Below are 22,646 nucleotides of genomic sequence, written 5' to 3'. Positions count from 1 at the left end.
TTAGGTGTCTCACAGCCAATCAAGGACGAGGACTTAGGGATTATGGGATTTTGAGTTCTAGGGTGATCTGACCTGAGGACTAGGGTCGCTCTTTCCTTTGTTTGAAGGGAAAAAGGACTCAGAGCAGGCTTTTTTCTTTTAATCTAGGCCTTAATTCAGAGCATGTGCTCAGTTCATTTCACCAGTAAAGTCCAGGCCCAACACAGTGAAGCAACTTTTAGCAACATCTACATGAATAGTTTAACAGTCATGGAGAGGATGTAGTAATCCTGACCTTGCCTTTCTTTACAAAGCTTCTGTAAGTGGCTGGAGTGATCTTCCTCTTGAAAACCCTTTAAAAAATGCACAACAGCAGCACCATGGTAGCTGAATAGTTAAAGTATATGTCACATAATCACAACATCCCTGGTGTTACTCTGGCTCGTTATATGCCATATCCCTCTGTCAACCCTGTTTCCAGTCTGCCTCTCCACTAGCATCTCTCCATTACATTAAAAACCTATCTTTTAAAAAAATTCAAAAAAAGGTTTTGCATGAGGAGAAATCGCTGCCTGCTTGGAGAAGATTGGTCGCTAAAATCAACAGTTTGATACGGACAGTGGCTGAGTACCTTCTATCGAGACGGATGGCACTTTTCAAAGCTAAAGCGCTCCACAGCTGTCCTTTTTGTCACTCCTGCCTAGATCAACAAGCAATGCATACGGCAGTAAAAGTGATGGTACATCCACTGCAAGATGTACACAATGAAAAGAAAGTGGCAGCTGTATACATACAAAGTGCACTGAATCAAATGTTGCATGGAGCATTTCAATAATATAGGTCTGCTCGGCTATTCATAGAAGGAGCTGCGTAGGCAATGGCGTGCTCCGCCTGGGACCTGTTTCCATTCACAGGAGCAGTGATTAAACTGAAAGAACTCTTCACCATTCAGCAAAAGAAATCACAGCACAAAAGCCAATGATTCCTATCTGTCCCTGAATTTCCTATTCATTCCCTTTTGTGTCACGCTTTTCCACTCTAATTAAAGAAAAGTAAAGTAGCCCCACAGCAGCTCAGAACATACCAATCAATGCCATGAATATGCATGATGGGGAATGTATCTGCAACTCATGATGATGGTGACAGCAGACAAAGTGGCTTTAAGTGAATTCTCCCGGTGCAGACAGAGTATAAAATGGAGAAGGAGGTGTTTGTATACATCATGCAATGCACAGTATAAGAGACTCATAAAATGATCTCTTGAGAGGAGAAGCAGACCTTAAGCAGCAAGTGTGTGTCTATCTTGCCTCTAAGCAAATTGAACCCGGTCACCTGTTCACAGCTGCAGCTAACCTAGTTCTTTCCCTGGTGGATACACTGTGTGAAACATGTTCTAGGTGAATGCTATAAATCATTAGGCCACGCCTCAATTGTCTGTATGCTTCATGTGCACGCGTGCACACACAAACACACACACACTTGCACATACAGGATTGATCCAGTCTCAAGACAAATCCATTCCCCCTTGATGGATTCATTACTCCTTAATGGGCCTATTTTACATTGTTTGCTTTGGGTAACACATTGTGTCTTTGAAATTCGCTGAGATCTAAGATCAATGGCCCTTTAACGAGTACACATCACATGTACAGAGGTGATCAGTCTTCATGTGTGCCAGTCCAATTTTAGTCATATTGACAAAATGCATGATCAAGGTGCTTATGAGGTGGCAAAAACACATTACAGTATGTTTATGTACTTTGAAATGTGATTATAGAATTCCATCATTTACTATCCACCACAAACACAAATTACTTTTCCTTTTGGATCCAGCTAATGCATAGAGATGAAACTGGAACAGAGCCATATCTTCACACAGCAAAATTATTCTTAGTTCGCCAGAGGCACAGATGAAGTAATTGGACATTGGTTTGTGTAACAGGAATTTGCGTGGTTTATACCTTGCTAAGATTAAGACAAGCAACACAAAAGTGTATTTAAAGTAAACTATGTCCCTATGGTTGGGACAATAAGCACTTGCTAGCTGGACTGGAGTCAACCAAAGGTCACATCATTCAGAATATGCAATGATCATTACCTTTGTGATCTGCAATGGCATCATAACTTTGAAATTTTATCAATGATCCTAAAATTGAAGCAAAATGCTTCTCTGGGTGACCTTGTGCACATAATGGCGTGTCCTCTAGGCATTATTCTGAGCATGAGAAAGCAGAAAGCCCCTTTTCAGTCAATGATTATTAATATTATTAATGGAAGCTTTTAGTGGTGATCAGGTCTCTGTTAACCTCTTTACAATTACTGCTCGGCCATCACTTAGTGAAGGACACATTGTAGTGACAGTGTTAAATTCAAAGACAGGAAAAAAATGAATTGACCTGGAAAACATCCACTGGTGAAGCTTATGCTGTTGCTCATTTTTTCATTAGCTTGTGACTTATTTAGCCTTATTTAGTCTGTTTATATTCTGCCCAGCTTTAATGTTAAGGTTTAGGTTTAGGCTTTTGTCCTTAGTCCTCCCACTGTATAGACCCTTAAGATTAAAAGCTACACGTGGGAGGCTGAAATGAAGAGAGACGCTTAATCGGCTGTAACTCATATTGCTTGCATAAAATGAGGCCCACTTGATGGTCTATTAAAGGCAACTGGATTCAATGAAGCAACAGTCAGTAATTGGACTTTGACCATGTGATGGGTTTTGCAGTAGTCGAATTCAAGGACTTAAAAGCTGTTATAAGGCTGCCCAGTCTGTTACGTTCCCTTTCAGTGCTGAAACATATGAATGGCTTGTAAAACCTTTACAGTGAAAGTCTGAAGTGTTTGGGGATCTCTGAAGTGAACATGAGTCATTTGCTAGCTGTTACTGAGAAATCAATATTTTACTCCCCAACATTTGTTGGCAGAGACCCAACAGTTGGATTGATACTGATAGACTTTTTGGATAGGAAGTGACAAGTGTGGGAGGCTAAAGTGTGAAGTTTCCTTTCACAAGCACAAAGTTGGAAAGAGACTTTGTTAAAAGTATGGCCTTGTTCTGCTGTAACATCCTCCAGTCCCATCCATTACTTTCATCATTGATCAATTACTTGAGGACCAGTGGAGGGAAAATTATTTCTTACCTGGAAATTCTCAACATTTTTTGGAGTGCAGTTTTTATAAACAGACTGTTTCATAAAACAGACTTTTATTCCATTCCACCTACTGTAAAATCCCCAATAATTAGAAAGATGGAGAGAGAAAAAGGGTCTTCAGAGATGAACAGTCCCAAAAGGATGAGAAATACCCCGTAAAGCTTCCCAGTCAAATGCATCTGTCTTTCTGCTTTTTTTTTCCCTGTGGAGGGATGCACTCTGCAACACACTCTCAATGCATATTTTGATAATAGTTAAGGGGATATCTTAAAAACCATCTTGCTTGACTTGTGTAAAATGCCCAGGATATTGCTTTGCTTTCTTGCATTATTAAACTATGAATCATTTCACAGAGCAATGTGGAAACAACACAAACTCTAAAGCTGTTCCTGTTTACGGTTGCAGTAAAACATCTTTCTCCAGAATGCAGTAACCTCCACAGCAACTCATTAACATCACCAGGAGTGTTATAAAAACATTCATGGAAATGCATTGTGAGTAAATTAACAAATGAAGAATCAAAATCAATATTCATGCAAAGTAATCTATTACTCATCAGCCTGCGCTGTAATTATGCAGCGCAATTACAGTTAACATGATGAATATAATACTGTGCATTTAATGTGGACACGTGTTTGCCAATTGAAATGTCTTGCTAGCAAACTGCATCGCTTAAGAAGGCTCATGCTGACTTGTAGCTGTCTGTATCTTCATTATTTGTGTTGGGTTTGGTTGTTGCTATGTGTATGCAAAGCTAGGAAATTACCAATTCACCCTCTTGCATTTGGCAAATGAGCAGTATTTTGATTTTGAAGGTGATTAAAATGAACCAATGTGTTTGTGCTGCAGGCTATCCTCGTTACACAGTGATTGGCGACCACGGTTCAGGAGAGCATCATTTGCGAATCCAGCATGTCGAACTGATGGATGACGCTGTGTTTGAGTGCCAGGCCGTCCAGGCTGCCATGAGGTCTCGTCCTGCCCGCCTCACTGTGCTGGGTGAGTCTGAATTAAACACACACAGTCTCCAAACAATACCACTGCACTAGTGCCAACCAGCTCCAATCACTGAGGTCCAAAGCAAATCACAGAAATGGCTTAACTGGTGTTTGGGGCTTCACACTCTCTCATAACTTTAGGTTTTGCATGTTGTTTTTCTGATTTGTGTGCTGAGAAACTTCTAGCTCAGATGAAGGCTGCAATCACATTTAACAAACATTCAATATGTGAATGTATTAGCAATAAATGTATAAGCATTGTTTTATGTTATACAACTCTCAGATTAACATCGACATTATCTGATAATCATTATATCAAATATTCAAACCAATGTTCTATCCTTGAGCCTCAACACTGGATATAAGCACTTCTAGAGCTCAAGAGGCCCAACAAGAGTGGTTCTTCACCATATAGATGTTGTCATTCATTTTCCAATTACACAGCAAATATAAATAAAACCAGACACACACATACACACACAAAATCCACATGTAATCAGACAAAACCAAATTAAAATATACACAGTAAATCTTGAGAACTAAGGATATATTTTGCATGAAAACCATCACAAAGGAAGTAATTCAATGCCAGCGCTTCCCATTTGGCAGACAGTGTCGATATGACTTAACTTCCACCTCCACTTTAATTTCCTCCCTCTGCATACAGCTTCCATTTACATTATTACTGTTAGCTTGAGAGAGGTTACTGGTTTTCAATTAAACTTTATTGGGTTATCATTCAGTGTTGCCATTATGCCTTATTGCATAGCACCAGTACAATCCCTGGCTCACGTCTCTTTCTTAGGCCCTTCAAGTTTCCCTCTGCCACTCCTGAGCTCTCACACTGGAGAATGGGCAGCCACTGAAACGATAGCTGGAGTCAATGACAGAGCAAAAGAGAACAAGAGAGAAGGGATGAGAAGGAAAAAGAGTCGAGAGAGAGAGGGGTGTCTGCCACGCAGTATCCTCGCCACGAGCGACTGATCCGCCTTATTGATCCAGCCTAATGAAAAGTGAAACTAACGATTTGTAGGGGAGAAGGCAGGAGGAGAAAAAGAGAGAGAGGAAGACAAATTGCGGCATAATGTTTCTCTGGCTGCCAAGCCCCCTGCAAATGGATATGAGTGAATAATTATGGATACTTCTACAGAGAGCTAAAAATGTCTGTTGCGACTGCACTTGCCTACCTTTTGCTCTTATCCCTTTGTCTTTAGTTGTTCAACTCTGTAAAGTTTAGCTGCTCTGAAATAGTGCTTTACACAGAAACTTTGTCATTTGATCACAACATCAAGGACAGTGTTGTGGCAATTTTGCAATTCCACTCTGATAAAGAGGAACGACACTGAAATCTCTTACAGTACTGTCACACTTTATTAATGCTCAGAGCATGGTGCATGGCACAAAGTTAGTTTGTACTGTAGTAGTAAGGATACAAGAGAAAAAAGAAAAACTGTTTACACCTTTCATACCTCTCCCCTTTTGTCAAGGCTACTTTTTCTGAACACCCTTATCTAGTTTTGTTACCATCTACTGTGACAATCTTGCTATCCTCTGATGCACCATTTTAGCCTTGGCCTTTCTGAACAGTTAACAGTTTGCAAATTATCTGCTCACCCTTCCAAAAACCTGTATAAACATTTCATGAACCCCTCTGTTACACTGACTGCACCTTAATATGTAATCAGATAAAGTTAAAAATGATGAAACATAGTGGAAAGTAAACCTACGTGTGCAGTAACTGTTAGTATGTAATAAAGGTATTCAAACGGTCGTACATGTAGTATGTGTAATTCCCCTCACAACAGGATGAAAAGAAGATTTCACCCAAGGACTTGACCCATTCAAACATTAAACTACTTTTACTTTAGGGTGTTTTAGGTGCTATCAGTGCTATTATCACTGATGTCATATTTGATTTCAAATTTTTTGGCCTTCTTGTATCCTTGGGAGTTTTCAGATGTCTGAAATTGCTATTTCATTTGAAAAAGTTCCCACGTAGGAGTGAACAACAGCCATAAACAGCGGAGACAAATAATTATTGTTTTTTTGTTTTAATCCCCTTGACACCATGCTTTCCTGATTTGGCAAAGCCTACACCGACTACTCAAGGTAATTAAAATGAAGAAACAAATTATTTGCAAATGCTTGACTTTGGACTGCAAGTGACGTACAGCAGCAGGAAGTGCAGTAGCTGGCCCTATACTGTATTTAATTAACTAATCAGGAATAAGGAAGAGGAAGCCTTTATTACCTATTTGGCTGATTGAGGGTGAGAGAGTTTATCATTATTTCCCATAAGCCAAAATAGAAGGTGTTTGTTTAATCCCCCACTGAGCTAGCTGACTCCTGAATGCACTGCCAGGGAGAACTCTAGGCTGACATACACACAAGGTAATGGAGGAAATATATGCAAGGCCTGTGTCACAGCAAACTCCAAGCTGTCAATTACTTGCCAGTGGTGACAGAGTGTGTCTATCGACTTGGAAGACAGCTATAGCCCAACACACCTATGCACGCACACACACACAGACACACACACATACAAATACAGCCATATACACTATATGCTTTTGCACACTCTTGACAGTCACACCCACCAGTGCAGACACACACACAGCCTCCCTTCCCCAAGCTGACAACAGAATAAATCTAAAACTCTCCCTTCCATCTTTCATAACTCAATATAAGCCCAAACTCCACCATGCGCCATATCAGGGGGAACTTCTCTCCTCTTGACTGTGATAAGCTTGGAAGTAACACAACACAAATATTTACTAACACATAGAGAAAGACTTTTATCACTGCCAAAGAATATATACCATATGTTTTCCTTTTTTTCTCCCACTTTTCTTTTTAATAAGATGCTGAGTTGTCCTTGAAATGCGTACAGTTCTCTTGACCTGCCCATACAAGAAGATGTTTAATAAGTAGCAAAAGCCTTTGTTCAGCTTTACTATTGATTATACTTGTCAGTTCAAACAACACATTAAATGCAAGAGTGAAGAAATTAAAGAGGAAAATGATAAACCTACCATCATTCATCAACAATAATGACATTTCTTCATCAAAAGAGCTCTGAGAATAAAAGGCTGGTGAACTTAACCCACAGGAGCCGTTTGCATGGCTTGCAGGCTTACCCCAAGATGCCAAAGGAGAATCAAGGTCTTGTGAATTAGTCATGAAGGAAGAGAATGGAGGGTTTCAGGTCCAAAAGAGACCCCTGAGGCTAATTATATCCCTTGCAGCAAGTTGGCACCACTCCAGACCTTTGTCTCTCTACCTTAGGTCGGGGATCACTAGAGCAAAAGAAAGAGGGATCACTGTTGTTTGATCAGAGGTTGTTGGCTGAAAAACTGGTCTGAGGTTTGCTTGTGTTGAGGTTTTTTGTTTGTTTGTTGTTTTTGTTTTGTTGGTTTTTTTTGCCAACAAGAGCGGGTTAATCTATTCCACAGTGGAGAAATGTGTCATCATGTCATAATAAAATCTGATGCCATTTATTGACTCACAGCTGACATTTAAATCTATGAGTGTCTTCTCTTTCTCTATCTTTCTTTCTCTCATTTTTTTCCCTCTATGACACTCTTAATCATGCTTGGTTAATGCCAAACCACAGATTTCTCTGATTACTGAATAATTTTTATTTAAAGCATGGTGCTGAAAGGATACACAATTCATTTGCAAAGTGCAGACAGGCTTCGGACAGCAATGCAATATAATTGAAGTTTTACAATTGCCCATAAATGTACTTCACCAAAGATGAACTTTCATGCTAACAAAGATGAGCTCTCTCTAAAGTCATTCCCGAGTCATTAATTAGAGTCAAATTGCTAGTGGTGTGGTTTTTATGCAGGCTTTCTCACATATGCCTATTGACAGTCCTTTGACCTTTGTCTCTTGTAATTACAATACTGCAAAGGATGTGACAAGTGTTGCTTTTCAAAGTGTACTAAGATCAACCAAGGTTGAACAGCTCGGTTTAGTTTAAGGTTCCTTTTTTTATAACTGTTAATTTATCTGCTCAGACATTGCACACTGCAGTGTCATGAAGGTCGTTTCAGAGATTAGATAGAAGTTTAGAAATACTTTAACAGGTTAACCTCGCTTGAAGCAAATTAAGGGGGTTTACAAAGTTTGACACTTCATTAGGAAAAAACATGTCACCTTACCAAAAAACAAAGAAAGGCATGTAGCTGGCAACATATGCATATTTTAAAAGCCTTCATTTGATATAAAACAGTTATAAGTAAGGCACTTGACTCACTATAAGTGTTTTTATCTGTAAAATCCTATGATGTATAGTTACACTATGCTAAGAGTTCATTGTAGGGGTGTCACGATTCTCCAAATCCGCGATTCGATTTTATCTTGATTTTAAGGTCACGATTTGATTCAATTTGATTCTCAATCCTTTTTTTTTTTGGGTCCTTTTAGCACAGATGTCCATGCCATTTTTAGACTAATTGTGAGTGATATATCCATCCATCAGTTGTTTGCAATGTACCACACTAAGGCCTTACTGTCAAAATTATTAGCAATATAATGTAACAGTAACTTATTTCAGTATTCAATTGGAAACTTACTGTAAACAAAAGAATCATGTACTGTAGTGACTTTTTCGTAACTGAGATGATATTCAAGAACAATATATATATTCAACAATAAAACAAAAACTAAATTAAAGCAGCCTAATGTCAATAGCCATCCCTGAACAATTAAGTGTGTTAACTGTCCTAACAGTGTCCTAACTGTATCCTAACAGTAGCATTTCTGGTGCTACAAATACCCCTACAGCGCTAGTTATTGCTTTAGTGTAGACATCCCAACTCTCATATTGATAGCGACTCCCTGACGCCCGCAAATTATATACAATCTCCTGGACTCTGCAGCGAGCGAGCAAGAGCGTGTGTTTGTGTGACTATCAATGCATCCTGATAGCTCTGTATTGCTGCTTATTAGACCAATCACCCCCCGCCCCCCCCCCCCCCGACACACAAACACACACTCTAACCCTAACCCTAACCCCCAGGAAGTGTTCCATAATTTCATAATTGTGTTCAAACAACTACTGAGAATATTTATAGTTATGAATGCATGGAGTGATGAATGCCACCTTTATTCCTTTTATATATTGCATGTTACTGTTGCTACCCTAACCCCAGCATGGTATTTCAATAGTTTTATAATAAAATATAAAGTGGCCCAAAGTCTTGTTGGTTCCCTCATTACACTGATATGTACATGTAGTTGTTGCAGCGGGTGAAACTTCAAAGACCTTGCACAGGATTTTGATTGATAGTGTGTGATTTGAATAAGCCATTGTGTTGGAGCTATTTGTTTTCCTTTTTCTGCATTGTTCATGTTTTGAACCTGCGTTCCAGCAACAATATTTGTGTACACAAAATCCCAAGGGTATCTTTTGTTATTGTTGTCTCCAATTGCCAAAGCTGAATCAGCCATTTCTAATGGATAAGTCTGAATTTATTATTTCTCAAGGATCACTCTGCCATCCTTGTAGTAATAGAGGTGAACACTGAGGGCAGGATTAAAAAATGAAAAACATAAATAAATAAATAAATAAAAGATACCAGTAAATTTGAAGTTTTCATGCTGTAAACGAGAAGTGAGAACACAATCCATGAATGTGTGAGCGTGTCAGAACTGCTGTCAGTCGTGCTACAGCTGTTCTCCATTGAGAGTGTATGGAGCTCTTATGGATTCACTGCTAATTCAGCCAGTGATGCTTATTTTACAGAATATGGAGATTGCTGACTAGTAACTGGTCTGTAATAATCCCAGAGACTTTGTTTCCAACTGTTGATGGTAACTATAAATCTTATTGTTGCTGAAAAACAAGCTTATGCAAATAAGTCAGTTTGTTATGGTGAGAGGGATTCCATGCAAGGCTTCACTCACTCTCACTAATCAGGAGCAATTAAGTGCACCTGTGATGTTCTCCCTGGTTGTGTATGTCCAAAGAGTCAACTCCGCTAATTGACTGTGTTTCTTCTTTGGTGATGTATCTGAGTTGAGTGTATGTTAAAAGTGTTATTTCTCAGTGTGAAGGGTTTCAATTCAATTCAATTCAAACAACTTTATTAGTCCCCAAGTGGCAATTCAGTTTAAGCAGTTCCAGCGTAAAACACATAAAAAACAAACAATAACTGCAAGACATCAGACAGCAGACAAGGACAGGCCAGCCTCCCTTTCCACATACTCTCCTTTCCAGTGACTCCTAACTTTGTTTCCTTTTGTGTTGAGTTCACTTCTTTTTGTGGTTTATCACTTTGATAGAATTAGTGGGTGACTGTGGGATGTTATTTTCACTCAGCCACCTTCTTTCCAGAATCCAAGGGACCCATTTTCACTGTTTACTATTGTTAGTTTCCCAACCAGCAACCCCTTTCTACTAGGTTTTATGTTCGGGGAAATGCGACAGGTTGTCTGCTCACCTCAGCTATTATTATTGGGGCATGCAGTGTTTTGTGAATGTGGAGTTTTGGGGTAGCCTCTGTAGAGTTGTTCAGCTAGAAGTACCTTTAACCTCGCTGTGACTTAAAGTACAAGAAATGTGTGCCTCTGTGCCCTAGTCTCTAAAAACACAGCACTGTTAATTGTGTGTGTGTGGATGTACATGTGTTTGTTTGCTTTATTTATCCTTGGAAGTCGTAGAAAACAATCATATTTATATGGGCATCTCTCCCTTTGTCTGAGTAATACTGTTGAAATTGTGTGTATGTGTGTGTGTGCGAGCAGAACCTTTTACCAGTTCATAAAGAATTTCTTTCAGAAATGGCTTTTGCACCTCCTGTGTAAGTAACCAATATGTCTCTTACAAAAGTTAATGTAGGTCTAGCCAAGCATCTTAGTCCAAGTAAGGAAAGATAAGGTATCCTTAACGTCAGTCATTCTGGGAGGAAATATGCCGGTAATGCTGATACTACACTGCCTTTTGTGCCATTTTGTCTGAAACATGAGGTGGAATGATATCAGAGAGGCTGTGAACAGGTGTGTGATTATGGTAGACAGACTGTATGTAGTTTCTCTTTTTTTTTTTCCTCGGCATTTCAACAGAAGGAGGAGGAATGACATGAGTACATCTGTGCTCTGCAAAACAACAGTACCAACTGTGTGCAGGTGCTGTGCTGATTTGAATTCACACTACATACTAAATAGGTTTGCTTCTGCTATCTCCAATTGACGTTAAGAAAAATCTGAAACCACAGAGGCTAATAGATGGAAGTTTTTTTTTGTTTGATTTGAAAATTTGAAAAAATAATTAGTTTTTTAAATGTGCTTATGGAACCTGAATTCTCTGAGCCTCCCACCCTCAAATTCACACATACTCATATGGCACAACGCAGCCGGGTGGTGAGCAGCCATGTCAGCACCCTCCCAATCTGTGGGGAGCAGCTTCTAGGGCTCCACATGGCTGCGCTGCAACGAAGCAGACTCTGCACGCCTGTGACAGCTCTGGCATTGCCTTGCTCCTCATCTCATCTTCATCCTGCCTCCCTTCCATTTTATTTGGCTCAGTTCAATTGGTAGATCATGACACTAAGACGACCAAAAGAGTGTGCTGCCTGCGTTTGTTAAAATGTTACCAAGAACATGTCTGCATATACTGTAATCTAGCCTTTGAATCTTAACTAGTTTGTCCCCCATTTCATTAATTTCCATAAGCTTTCTTCTTCCACCTGCCCCCCCCCCCCCCCCACACCCCCATACTTCCTTTTTATATCCTGTCTTTGCCCTCCTGGTTTATTCTGCTCATAACCATGTGGCAGCCACATTTTCCTGCAAATCAGTCCTCTGCTGCATTTTTATTTTGTGTAGGCAATTTGTACAGTCCATGCCATCTGCCATACTGTTTGAGAGTTGAATGATTTTGTGTATTTTTCTCACTTTCTTTTCATTCATTCACTCAATGTTCTTTCTCTTTTGTGTGTATGTGTGTGTGTTTGTGCGCGTGTTTGTGGATGCATGTGCGTACACATGACTGGGAATCCTCTGGCTTTCAAACAGATGTACAATGACAGCACTTGATTTGGGCCAGTGAGCCACACATGTCTCTTGTATCCACCTGTGCCGGGTATTCCTCTCCCCTCCTTTTTGTCTCCTTTTTTTTCCTGATCTATCTATCACAAACTCTGCAAGCTGTCGCAGTGGGGTGACAGGCGGCCCGTGCAAGCATTCTCCTGAAAAAGATAGGCAAGTCAGGAAGCTCATTGTTGTTCAGGACACGTCTGCCGAAGCACAGCACTATAGCAGCTACACATTGCCAGCCTCCCCTCCCCTACACCATCTAGCCTCCTTGCAAGGAGCCCTCTCTCATTCATTCCCCCTCCAAATTGCTTTTTTTTTTTACCCTTGCTCACACTCCTGGAAAGCCAGGGTGCTTGCAGGATTTCAGTGGCTACTTTGGAGAAATTCCCATAACATTGGCTTGGCCTGGAAAACCCAGCAGGTTCACCAACAGCAACACCAGTTGTTGCCACACTGATGAGGTTTCTCCTCACATAAATTCAGGTTTTATGTTTTGACGCTAGATGTTGCAGTTTGGGGAATTCATTTGTACCATGGGACAAAATATTGCTTTCAGTTATTCAGGCTCCTCATAGGGCACTGTTGATTTAGTTTAGTTTATTATTTTTAGTCTATTTATTTAAAATGGGACAGTGTACATTCATGAACATTTCAAATTAAAATGTAAATACACCGGAATTAGCTAAAGTAGCTAGTTTTCATCTGTTGTCCCTTGGCAGGTCAGGACAGAAATAAAAAATAATAATTAAAAAAAAAAAAAAATGAACAACAGAGTGACAGAACAGCACAATTAGAACAACAAGTTGTTTAAAACAGACAGACATACAAGAGATATACATACAGAGAAATTACAGTGCAGGTTATATTGTAGTCTAGTTATGATAACAGTTTTGGTTATTTTTAAACCATTTAATTATACATCAATGTGCCTTGGTCTCATTTATGGGTATATTTGATTATGTAGTACAAGTAAATGATCTGACTGAAGTCCACGCTTATTGACATCATCAGATTTACATGATTTTCAGTTGGTAGATTTAGAAAAACATCAAATTAATCCAAATGCTTATCTTAAACTGGATGAGGTGATGGTGGACCTATATAAAATTAAAGTAGCCTTAACTGTTTTGTTTTTTCTTTTTTTCTTTTTTTAAAGAAGGCTGCTTGGGGCTTATAATCATGCAAATTTGTGAAACTGTTGAAAAGGATTACATTATTATCCCCAAGAATAAAAGTAGTGAGTGGAGCATGGTTTGCAGTGAGTCAGCCCTGTAATTAAAGAGGAGCGATCAATCTGTACCACTGACCACACTACTTATGCCAAGTCCATCGAATGGCTGCAGTAAAGAGCTAATTTAGAACCATTAGGGACTGCCGAGTTTGCAAACAGCCCAGTAATGATGATGGCTGATTCAAGTTCAAGGCTTGGCCTCTGTATAACTGTCAGACCTGGCAGTCATAAGGCAGTATCAGTGGAAGATCTCGGATGAAGAGAAAGAGCTAAATATCCACTTAAATTAATTTTTCCTAGTCATTCATTTATATTCAATGGATGTTGGGTTATTGGTCAAATCTTCCTGTTTCCTCAGCAGACATAAAGGCTTTCACCTGTAAGGAAACGAGCACAAAGGTTTCCTTTTTACCCGACTATCGTATTATAATGTCAAACTGCCTTTTTTGCCTTGGTGTGAGGCTTTTTCCATACTCTGTCAGTGATCGTCATCTCAAAAAAATGGTGTGGTAGCACCGGTGGAGAGCCTTGCACATGCACCATGCACCAGTTACAGGGGAAAAAATTTCAGCCCAGGCTGTCACAAACTGTCTCCACATCCACGTGCTACACATAAGACCTCAAACACAATGGAGGACAGAGATATAACAAGGTATGCATGCAGGATAGAGGCAGCCAAGCATGTCCTTCTTCTTCTTGTCTGTTCACCATTCACCCTCAGTGCCTTGCTGGCAGGCAGCCCTCCAGGGGGGACATGACCTGAAAGTGTAGCAGTGCTCTGTTTGGTCTCCCAGTGACCTCCTCTCCCATGTAGCTCCACTATGCACGAAATCATAAACTCTTGCAGTGTTATGCTCCAACATCCCTCAATGGAAAACATAAGGCTGAATAAAAGTAGGCAACTGAGACTATTAAAGGTCAGACGGAGACTATTAAAGGCCAGGAGGAAGGCTTACTGAAACTGTCTGCGAGGGTATGAGGGTGCGAGACCTCATTAGTTGTGTCAACTTCTGACCCTGTTACACCTATTTATAGATACTGATGTATTAATATGCTTATTGAGGAAGGGGGGGGGGTCCTCTGAGAGAGAGCAAAAAGCAGTAGATCTCTTTTTCTTTGGGAGTTTTGAGCACTTGGATGTGTGATGAGTATTCAAACCTGAGTCCTATCAGTCACACACTGTCAGATGTTCCTTTCTAATCTCTCCCTCTCTCCATAAAAATACGTTCATGGCTGCCTTTTATGCCTGACATTTAATTAATGTTTCAGTCATATGTGCAATAGAGCCCTGACAGCCAGCCAATAACACTGGATCTTTGCAATCAACTGTCACAGCGCTATCACAGAGCCTCACATTTTGTTCATTTTCTTTAATGACAAATGGGAGAGCTGTCTCAAGGTTCCCGGCTCATACTGCTTTTCACATGCTCCCTGTCTCATTTGCATACCACGCAGTAGTGCTATTATTAGCAGAAGAATAAACTAATGTGATCATCTTGACCTTGTTTCCAATTGCTGATAAAGGAGCAGAAGGTGACCACATTCTCATAAAGATTCCTTCTTATTTGCCTAGATCAGCACACTCATTGTTTGATCTGCTTATGCTGACCTGAGTTTCCTCTACCTCTATCCCAACCCTCCACATATTAATGAGGACCAGATGAAAGGGAGCCAAGCCGCATTAACACTGCATTTCAAACTCAAACATACAATAAGCAGACTTCCTAGTCTGGTCAGAGTTATAAGTCTGATGTAGTCAGAGCTTAAACTGAGCAAATGACCAACATGCCACCTCAGGCACTAATCAAGTGCAGCACTTGAAGACTAACGAAGAGTCTGTGAAAGGAGTGTGATGTAACTGTAAGTCAATGTACAGCTCCACGTTCTAAGGAGTGCAGTTATCTAGGTCTGAGATATAACAACGTTTTTGGGTTTTATTTGATCTTTTTAAAAGAGCAAGATATATTTTAGTCTTGACCAAGGTGGTGGATCGACCAACAGACTAAATAACCAAGACTGCCATCCCCAGAGCCACAGCACTGCATGGCTAAAAACACATATTCATATTATCTTAATGAAGACTGAGTTAAGTGATATGATAACATAATTTTTTCAGTAATTTAACTGAATAGTGAACAATTAATTTATGCACACCTTTCAGGCACCATATTCTCATTTATGTCTGCCATAAAAGAGCCTTTTTATGCTTATTAAAATGTATGAACCATGCCCCAAATTGCATTTTCCTTATTTTCATTCATCTCAGTGATGTTTGACAGCATAAATAACCCATAACAACCTTCCTTCCAATCATGATGATTTTGCAGGGGAATATGGCAGCTGCCTGCAGCCTTTGATTTCATCTTGCCCCAGATCTGCATTGTAATGAGCACTCAGGTCAATCAATAATTCACTGCAGTTTCAGTTATTAAAACAAAAAAAACATAGCACATGGGTAAAACAGGAATAGGACTTTGATCAACTGCATTTAGAGGCACACATAGTGCTGTTGTGATGTTCTCCTTGTATCTGTCAAAGCTGGGGGAGAAACGGGGGCAACCAACGTACATCTGCGTGTCTGAGGGAGGTTATCCATAGACAGAATTACATTTAATATTGACATTGTTTGCCTCTACTGTATGTATATTGGTGGATTCACATCTGCTTTAAATGATGACAAAGTTGATTGTTATTTAGAGAATCATGCTGTGACTTTTGCAAAGCTTTTTTGCCTCAAACTGTACCAACAGTTTTCCATTAAGTACAGGGTAAATCTGTTCCACACTGGGAAGTAATTTCCATCCCTGAAGGAATAAGCATAGATGTGGCTTTTATTTTCTTGCATATAATAAACCCTAGTTCCATCTTTTGTTGGCATTATAAGCCGTCTCATTATTTGGGAATTAACTGTGATGATGTAGGTCCCATGCTATTAAATCCTTGCAGGTGTCATTTAAAGTTTGTTTTGACATTCATCATAGATTATCTGTACCACAGTGTTGTAGAAATATAATATGCCAGACTGACTCATACACATAAAATGTTTGCAACAACATATATCATTGAATGATAACTCAAAGATATTTCTACATACTTAAATAGTAATACAGAATTACAATCAATTACGCAATCCATATTGATTTCATAATAATATCCAACCCATTCATTTCCATATGGTTGTCATATGGCTAATGCCCCTTTTTCTTTGTGTCTGTATCAATAGTTCCCCCTGAGGATCCAGTCATCAGTGGAGGGCCGGTGGTGAGCCTAAGGGCTGGTGACCCACTCAATCTGACCTGCCATGCTGACAACGCCAAGCCGGCAGCCTCAATCATCTGGATCCGCAATGGAGAGGTCCTTAATGGGGCCATGTACTCCAAGGTAAGCATAGAGGTGTGTGTCATACCAGGTTTGTAGACCGGCTGGGGACAGGGGCGGGAGTGGAATCATGGGAAAAATAGTTGCATGGTGACAGTGAATTCATTCTCAAAACCAGTTTTTATATTGGAAAAAAAAGAAACCCAGTCTAGGAATGAAAACACCTGTTACTTTACATATTTACATATTTACATGTTTTTTCTGTAAATAACTACTGCAAAACTGCTAAACATCCATCAAATGTTTCAGAGTGAATGCCTCAGTCATTGGTGGGCGTTTGTCTCAGCATCCAGACTGCTTTTTGAAAAGACATCTCTTGAAAATTCAGTTGTGTTTTGATGGCTGGCCTTTTTTCCACAGTATACGAATCATCTCAGACAAGCAGATGGCAAGATCATGGAATTATCAGTGACTCTGCATTTCTCTCTGGTTCTTTGATTGTCTTTTTTCATCTTCCCAACCTGTTATAAAATCTACTATGTCATTTTCTGTGTCTGAAGCTTTAGATGGCACAGTTTGATACCACAACAAACAATGGCCACTGTTCACACCAGCCTGGTGTCATGATCACCTGACCCCATAGACACTTGACTGATATTAACCCTCAAGGCTAATCATGCAATCAACACTGTCATTTTCTATTTCCATTTAGACAAAGGACATTAAGAGAATAGGCACTGTAGAGCACTAACACCTCCCCCGCCTTCCCTCACTCCCTTTGCTGCCTCATCCCATTATCGGCTTTTTTCAAAGAGCAGATAAATGCCATTGATTGAACTTGGGTACGACACCAGGCAGATTTGAATAAAGTGATTGCTTGCTGATGGTGGGAGGAGAGCGCACTTCCTGCCATCACTTCCCGTGAAAGTGAAGGCAGACATGAGGACATTCTGTGCTGGTAGCTGATAGATGCTCACGTCTGCACTGGGCCCAAGTATGTCCTTCTCCCTTCTTATCTCTATTGCCCACCATTAAAAAGCAATGGGTTCGATTAAAAGAAGATGACACTTTTTGGGTTCTGCAGAGCAGTAGGGAGACATTTTGTAAGCATAATCATCTGCTCTGATGGTCTTCTCATATCCCGCAGATGAAGAGGACTAATGTGAGCAGATGTGGTGGAGGATTCACAGAAATGGGTTTCCTGATGGTGTCATATCTAATGATATTTCTGACCCACAGATAATTTCCCACTAAGGCCTCCAAAAGCTCATCTCTATGACCTCTTAGGAAACTATTTGTCGGCTCAGTGGTTAAAGAGAAAGTGTACAGTATGATTAAGGCTACCACTTAGCAAACATGTGTGTTGGTTTTACTAAATAAGAGAGTCAATGAATTGATGCAGTGCTTATCATTAGTGAGGGTAGCTTTCAAAAGAACACAAAGAAAGTACATTATGGAAGGGGCATCCCAAATAATTAAGAGGCAGAAACTTGCCAGAGTAAGGTGAATGGTTCAAATATCAAGACAAGCTGTGAAAATGTGAGCAGAGGAAATTAATAAATAATGTCCTCTCTTCCTTCAAACACTGCCATCTGCTCCAGTGGAGTTGCTCAGTAGCAAACAGTAAAGGACTGTTTGCCTCCAGGTCTGAGCTGTGGTTTGGGGGTATGCACACTTTGTCTATGATACGTTTGCACTGGAATGGTACAACAAATCATTTGAAAAACATAATGCATTCTCCTCCTAGAAAGTCATTCTCCCCAATGTGCTACATATTTTTTTTCTGAATGCTCTGGTGCCAAGCTGAGAGGTGAGCAGGAGACTGGGGAGTTATATCAGTGTTAGGTGGATTAAAAAAGACAAAAACATTTTTTGAGCTGTTATTGCTGGCAAGATGCTTGCAAGTGCTTTTTTATTGTGTAGCCTCTCAGCGTCGCAGTAAAATAGTTTTGCCGTTTCATGCCAGGTAAAATTGCTAAAGTTTACATGAAACTGTATCCATACTGTTGATGGATATAACTTTCAGCAGAGAAAATAATTACTATATTTCCAATCCTATATTTGCTGCTGATTATTTTCCTGACATTTCCTGGAAGTGTTAAAACTGTTGCTTTTATGCCTCTTAATGTCATAATTTTAATTATTTTTGTCACAGCATTCATGTGAGTTTTCTGTGTAATTAGAGCACTTTATATTTCATGTTAATCATCACACTCACTGAGTGATTGGGTGAGGTAATACTTACAAATAAAGTTACTCATTAAAAATCGAGTGGGCATTAAACATGTCAACTTATTTTTTTATTTTTTTGTTAAGACACAAGTGTGTTGTTTCTCAACAGTTGAGGAGAATATTAAGTCAAAGTGCTCTTTACTTTCAACACTAGTATACAATAATTCATTGCACCAGTTTTGAAAGGCCTCAAAAGGTTTTTGCAAGCTAATTAACCTCATTTATTCAGTATTAAAATTAAAGCTGTGATCTGAAATATAGATCCATTTTTTAATTGCTTTAATTGCTTTCAACAACTTTAATGATCTTTCTGAGGTGAGTTTTGAGATAAGTTGGACAAAGGAAACTTATTTAGCCTCACTGACCGTGGTAAAAAAGAAAGAAAAGAAAAAAGAAAAGAAAAGAAAAGTTATTCTAACTTCTGCAGAAATGTATAGTATAATGTTAATGTAATTAGAACAGAGCCCTTGTGTGGTCCAGAATTATAAATGCCTGATTGAATATAACCAAAAGATACATTTGATATCTGGGCAAAACAACAGCCTGTTGGGTGCGCTAGCAGAATATTAATGTTGCATATATTATTAGCTTTTGCTACTTGGTAAATCCAATATCATCACTGTGAGGCATATTTCTTGGCATATTTCTTCTACATTCGCTATCACTGACCCAAGCAAAACTTAACCTGCATGCCTGTCAGGTGTCATTAGGCCATTCTCATTTCTGAGTTAATATTTTAGGTTTATGTTTTAAATTACTTGAGGGCACAATTATCATAAAACATGAGGAATACAACAATGTTATGTTTTCCACCATCATATATGAACCAAGATAGATAATTAAATGCAAATCTGAGATGATATGGCTTTACAATTAAGCCAGTCCTAAATCACAATTCATGTTCATTTAAAGCTAAGCTTTATCAAGTAAATATTGTCTCAAGCATTGTCATCAAGACATCCACTTACTGTGATTCATTGGACTGAGCACATTTTTATTATTCTAAGTAAATGAGATTGACAGTGTAAAGAAGCTTTTTAATGTTGAGTTTTTCTGTTTGATTTTTTGTTGGGAAAAAAATAAAACAACATGAATAAATAAATCCGAAAACATTTATTGTGATGTCATACCACAGCCACCATGCAGCATTTGTATACATGTTATACATGCATTTGACCACATAGGAAATGGTGCATAAACATTTAACACGGGAAACGACAGTTGCTAGCTAACCTGATCATCAGATTTTTTTTTTTTATTTTTATGGTCGTATTATGCTTGCTTTAAATTATGCTCATTACTCAAGACTCAAACCTTTTCTTGTTTGATCTCAGAATCAAACAGTGGGATGTTTTGGTGAATTCTAGCATGAATGTAATCTCTGAAAGACTGTTGTAATAAAAAAGTATACTATAATAAGATCTTATCTAATGTCACATTTGAAGACAGCTCAGTGTTTTGATGAATTTGGCAGTAAAATATCAGCCAATTACAATTGAAACTTTCATATGGATTATCAGCACCATTAACATTGTGTTAAATACAGGTAGAGTAGAGGTTCAAAGTAAATACAGTACTAGTTCAGGGCTAACAATGAATTAGCTTGGCTGGCAGTACATCAAGTTTTATTGAGTAGATAATCCTTTTGTTTTGGCTGTTTTTTTAAATGATTTAGTTAATGTTTAATTAGATAATCCCACTATCCTACTTGTACAGGCTTTTTCAAGCCACTGGCTGGTCTTCTACTGATAGGTCACTTTCTCATTAAGTTAAAGCTGCAAGTTGCAGCTTTAAAGGGACAGTTCGGGTTTTTTGACATGAAGTTGTATGACATCTTCACCATCAGTGTCGTGCATCAGCAGTGTCTTTTCTCCTACTGTGTCCTGTGAGCAGAGTTCTGGCCCGCTTTTGATGTTGAAAAAAGTAGTTCCAGCTAGTTTCTGGGGTCTATCCCTTTAAGCCAAGTTAAGTTAGCTATTGCTATAATACATAGCTAGCTTTGGGCTTTTGTAGCTGCAGCATAAATATCTAATAAAAATAATTTGCAGGAAGATATTGTAAACAAGCCCAGGCCTTAAATGCCCATATTAAATTCGAATTCAGGAGGCTCCAAAAAAGCAGGCTTCAATGGGATGACCATGTTGCACAGTTCCTGCTATTTGTGGTATGATTATTTGACTCCTCTAGCAGTCAGAAATCATCTAATGCAGCGTTAAAATATACTAGAAAGAAAGCTACCCTTTCCGTCTCAATCTTGTTACCTCTGCCTCTTCTAACATGGTTAAAAGTATTCTTCTCATAGGCTCCAGGCAGTGATATGAAAATGTATCAGTTTGTAATGTGGCATGGTGTTGAATTCAATGCAGCAGTCAGCTAACCCCCTTTCAAAGATTAATGACTTCAGACAGGTCTGGAGCGACGAGGGAAACAATCCTGATTGTGTCAGAAAGGATATTACATTGACATATCCCAGGTCTGACAGCTAATGTGTTCTGCTTTAGAAGTGACTCACGCACAACTATGAATTTCATCACATGGTTCCTCACATACAAATGGACTTCACAGGCACACGGATGGCATTCATAACATCCCTATACTGGAAATTGCTCATTACTACACAGAAGAAAAAGAAAACAATAAAACAATTAAAAAAACATGTTTATCTTCAATCCAATTGTACAGATGTTCTCATGTGATATGCCACTTAAGAGATGCCTTAAGGTACTTGAACTATAAAGTGCTTAGATAAAAAGAGCCCACATTCAATGTCTTGTCATTTCAGTTTACAACTTCAATGACATTTTAATTATATTATTGAGATTATGGTATACTCAAGTGAGAAGGATGGCACACAGATTAGAGTTTTATTAAAAATAAAGTCCCCCTTGGAGCGCCCTGTTGGTGGAGTGGTTAGAGCACATGCCACATAATCACAGCGTTCGTGGTTTGAGTTTGGCCAGGTCATTCCCCTCTCTCTCTCTCTCTCTCCCTGTTTCCTGTTGGCCTCTCTGCCAGTTACTATCTGAATAAAGGCATAAAAATAATAAAAAATAAATAAATAAAGCTCCTGCATGATAGTAGGGAAACTGAGGAGATAATTACTAGTTTGTACATTGACAATGAGCCACTGACTCAGCTAATGATTAATGAGTAGTGATTATAGTGGTTGAAAGTATAGGCTCCTTAGCTTTCTTGAACTTAAATATAATGTACTGGGCTAAGTTTCAGTCATGACATGTCACCTTACCTTTTGTGCCTGTCTAGAGGTTGAACCCATTGTACTATAAGTGCAATAACATTTGGATATATATATATATATATATATATATATATGGAGAAATGGAGAAATCCATACTTTTGTGAGGCTAATCCAAGGGTAGCAGTGCAATAAAGCAAGTCCACTCTGAGCCCCTTCTGGTCAACATACTATAGTAGATCTTCTAAGTTCTGTTTCTAAATTAAGAAGTTGTTTCATTTATTTTACTATTGCAGGTTTTGTTTTCTTTACAAACACAGGGCAACAGCAAGTCTCCTTTAAAGAGATGGCAGGGAAATGCATCTTGACTTTGTGGTTGACCACACTGTGCCCTGTTGCCCACGCAATTTGTTCTAGTCAGTGACTTTGTTCTGTCCCGCACTGGTTAACATAGACTCCCAGAGCCCTCCCCCAAGCGTTTGAGGGAGAGGGAGAGCTAC

General features: G+C 39.1%; 1 protein-coding gene across 1 annotated transcript in view; it reads left to right on the top strand.

Annotated features, from left to right (window-relative positions):
- Window positions 1–22,646, top strand: part of kirrel3b (kirre like nephrin family adhesion molecule 3b) — a 61,714-nt gene that overhangs the window by 1,758 nt on the left and 37,310 nt on the right. The window contains exons 2-3 of the mRNA XM_053320884.1: window positions 3,978–4,127; window positions 16,624–16,781. Coding sequence (XP_053176859.1) covers window positions 3,978–4,127; window positions 16,624–16,781 — 308 coding nt within the window. The remainder of the gene's footprint in view (window positions 1–3,977; window positions 4,128–16,623; window positions 16,782–22,646) is intronic.

This window comes from Scomber japonicus, chromosome 6, assembly GCF_027409825.1.
Source record: "Scomber japonicus isolate fScoJap1 chromosome 6, fScoJap1.pri, whole genome shotgun sequence".
Lineage (NCBI taxonomy): Eukaryota > Metazoa > Chordata > Actinopteri > Scombriformes > Scombridae > Scomber > Scomber japonicus.
The sequence above is the reverse complement of the archived record's forward strand: the minus strand, read 5'-3'. Positions and strand labels throughout refer to the sequence as shown.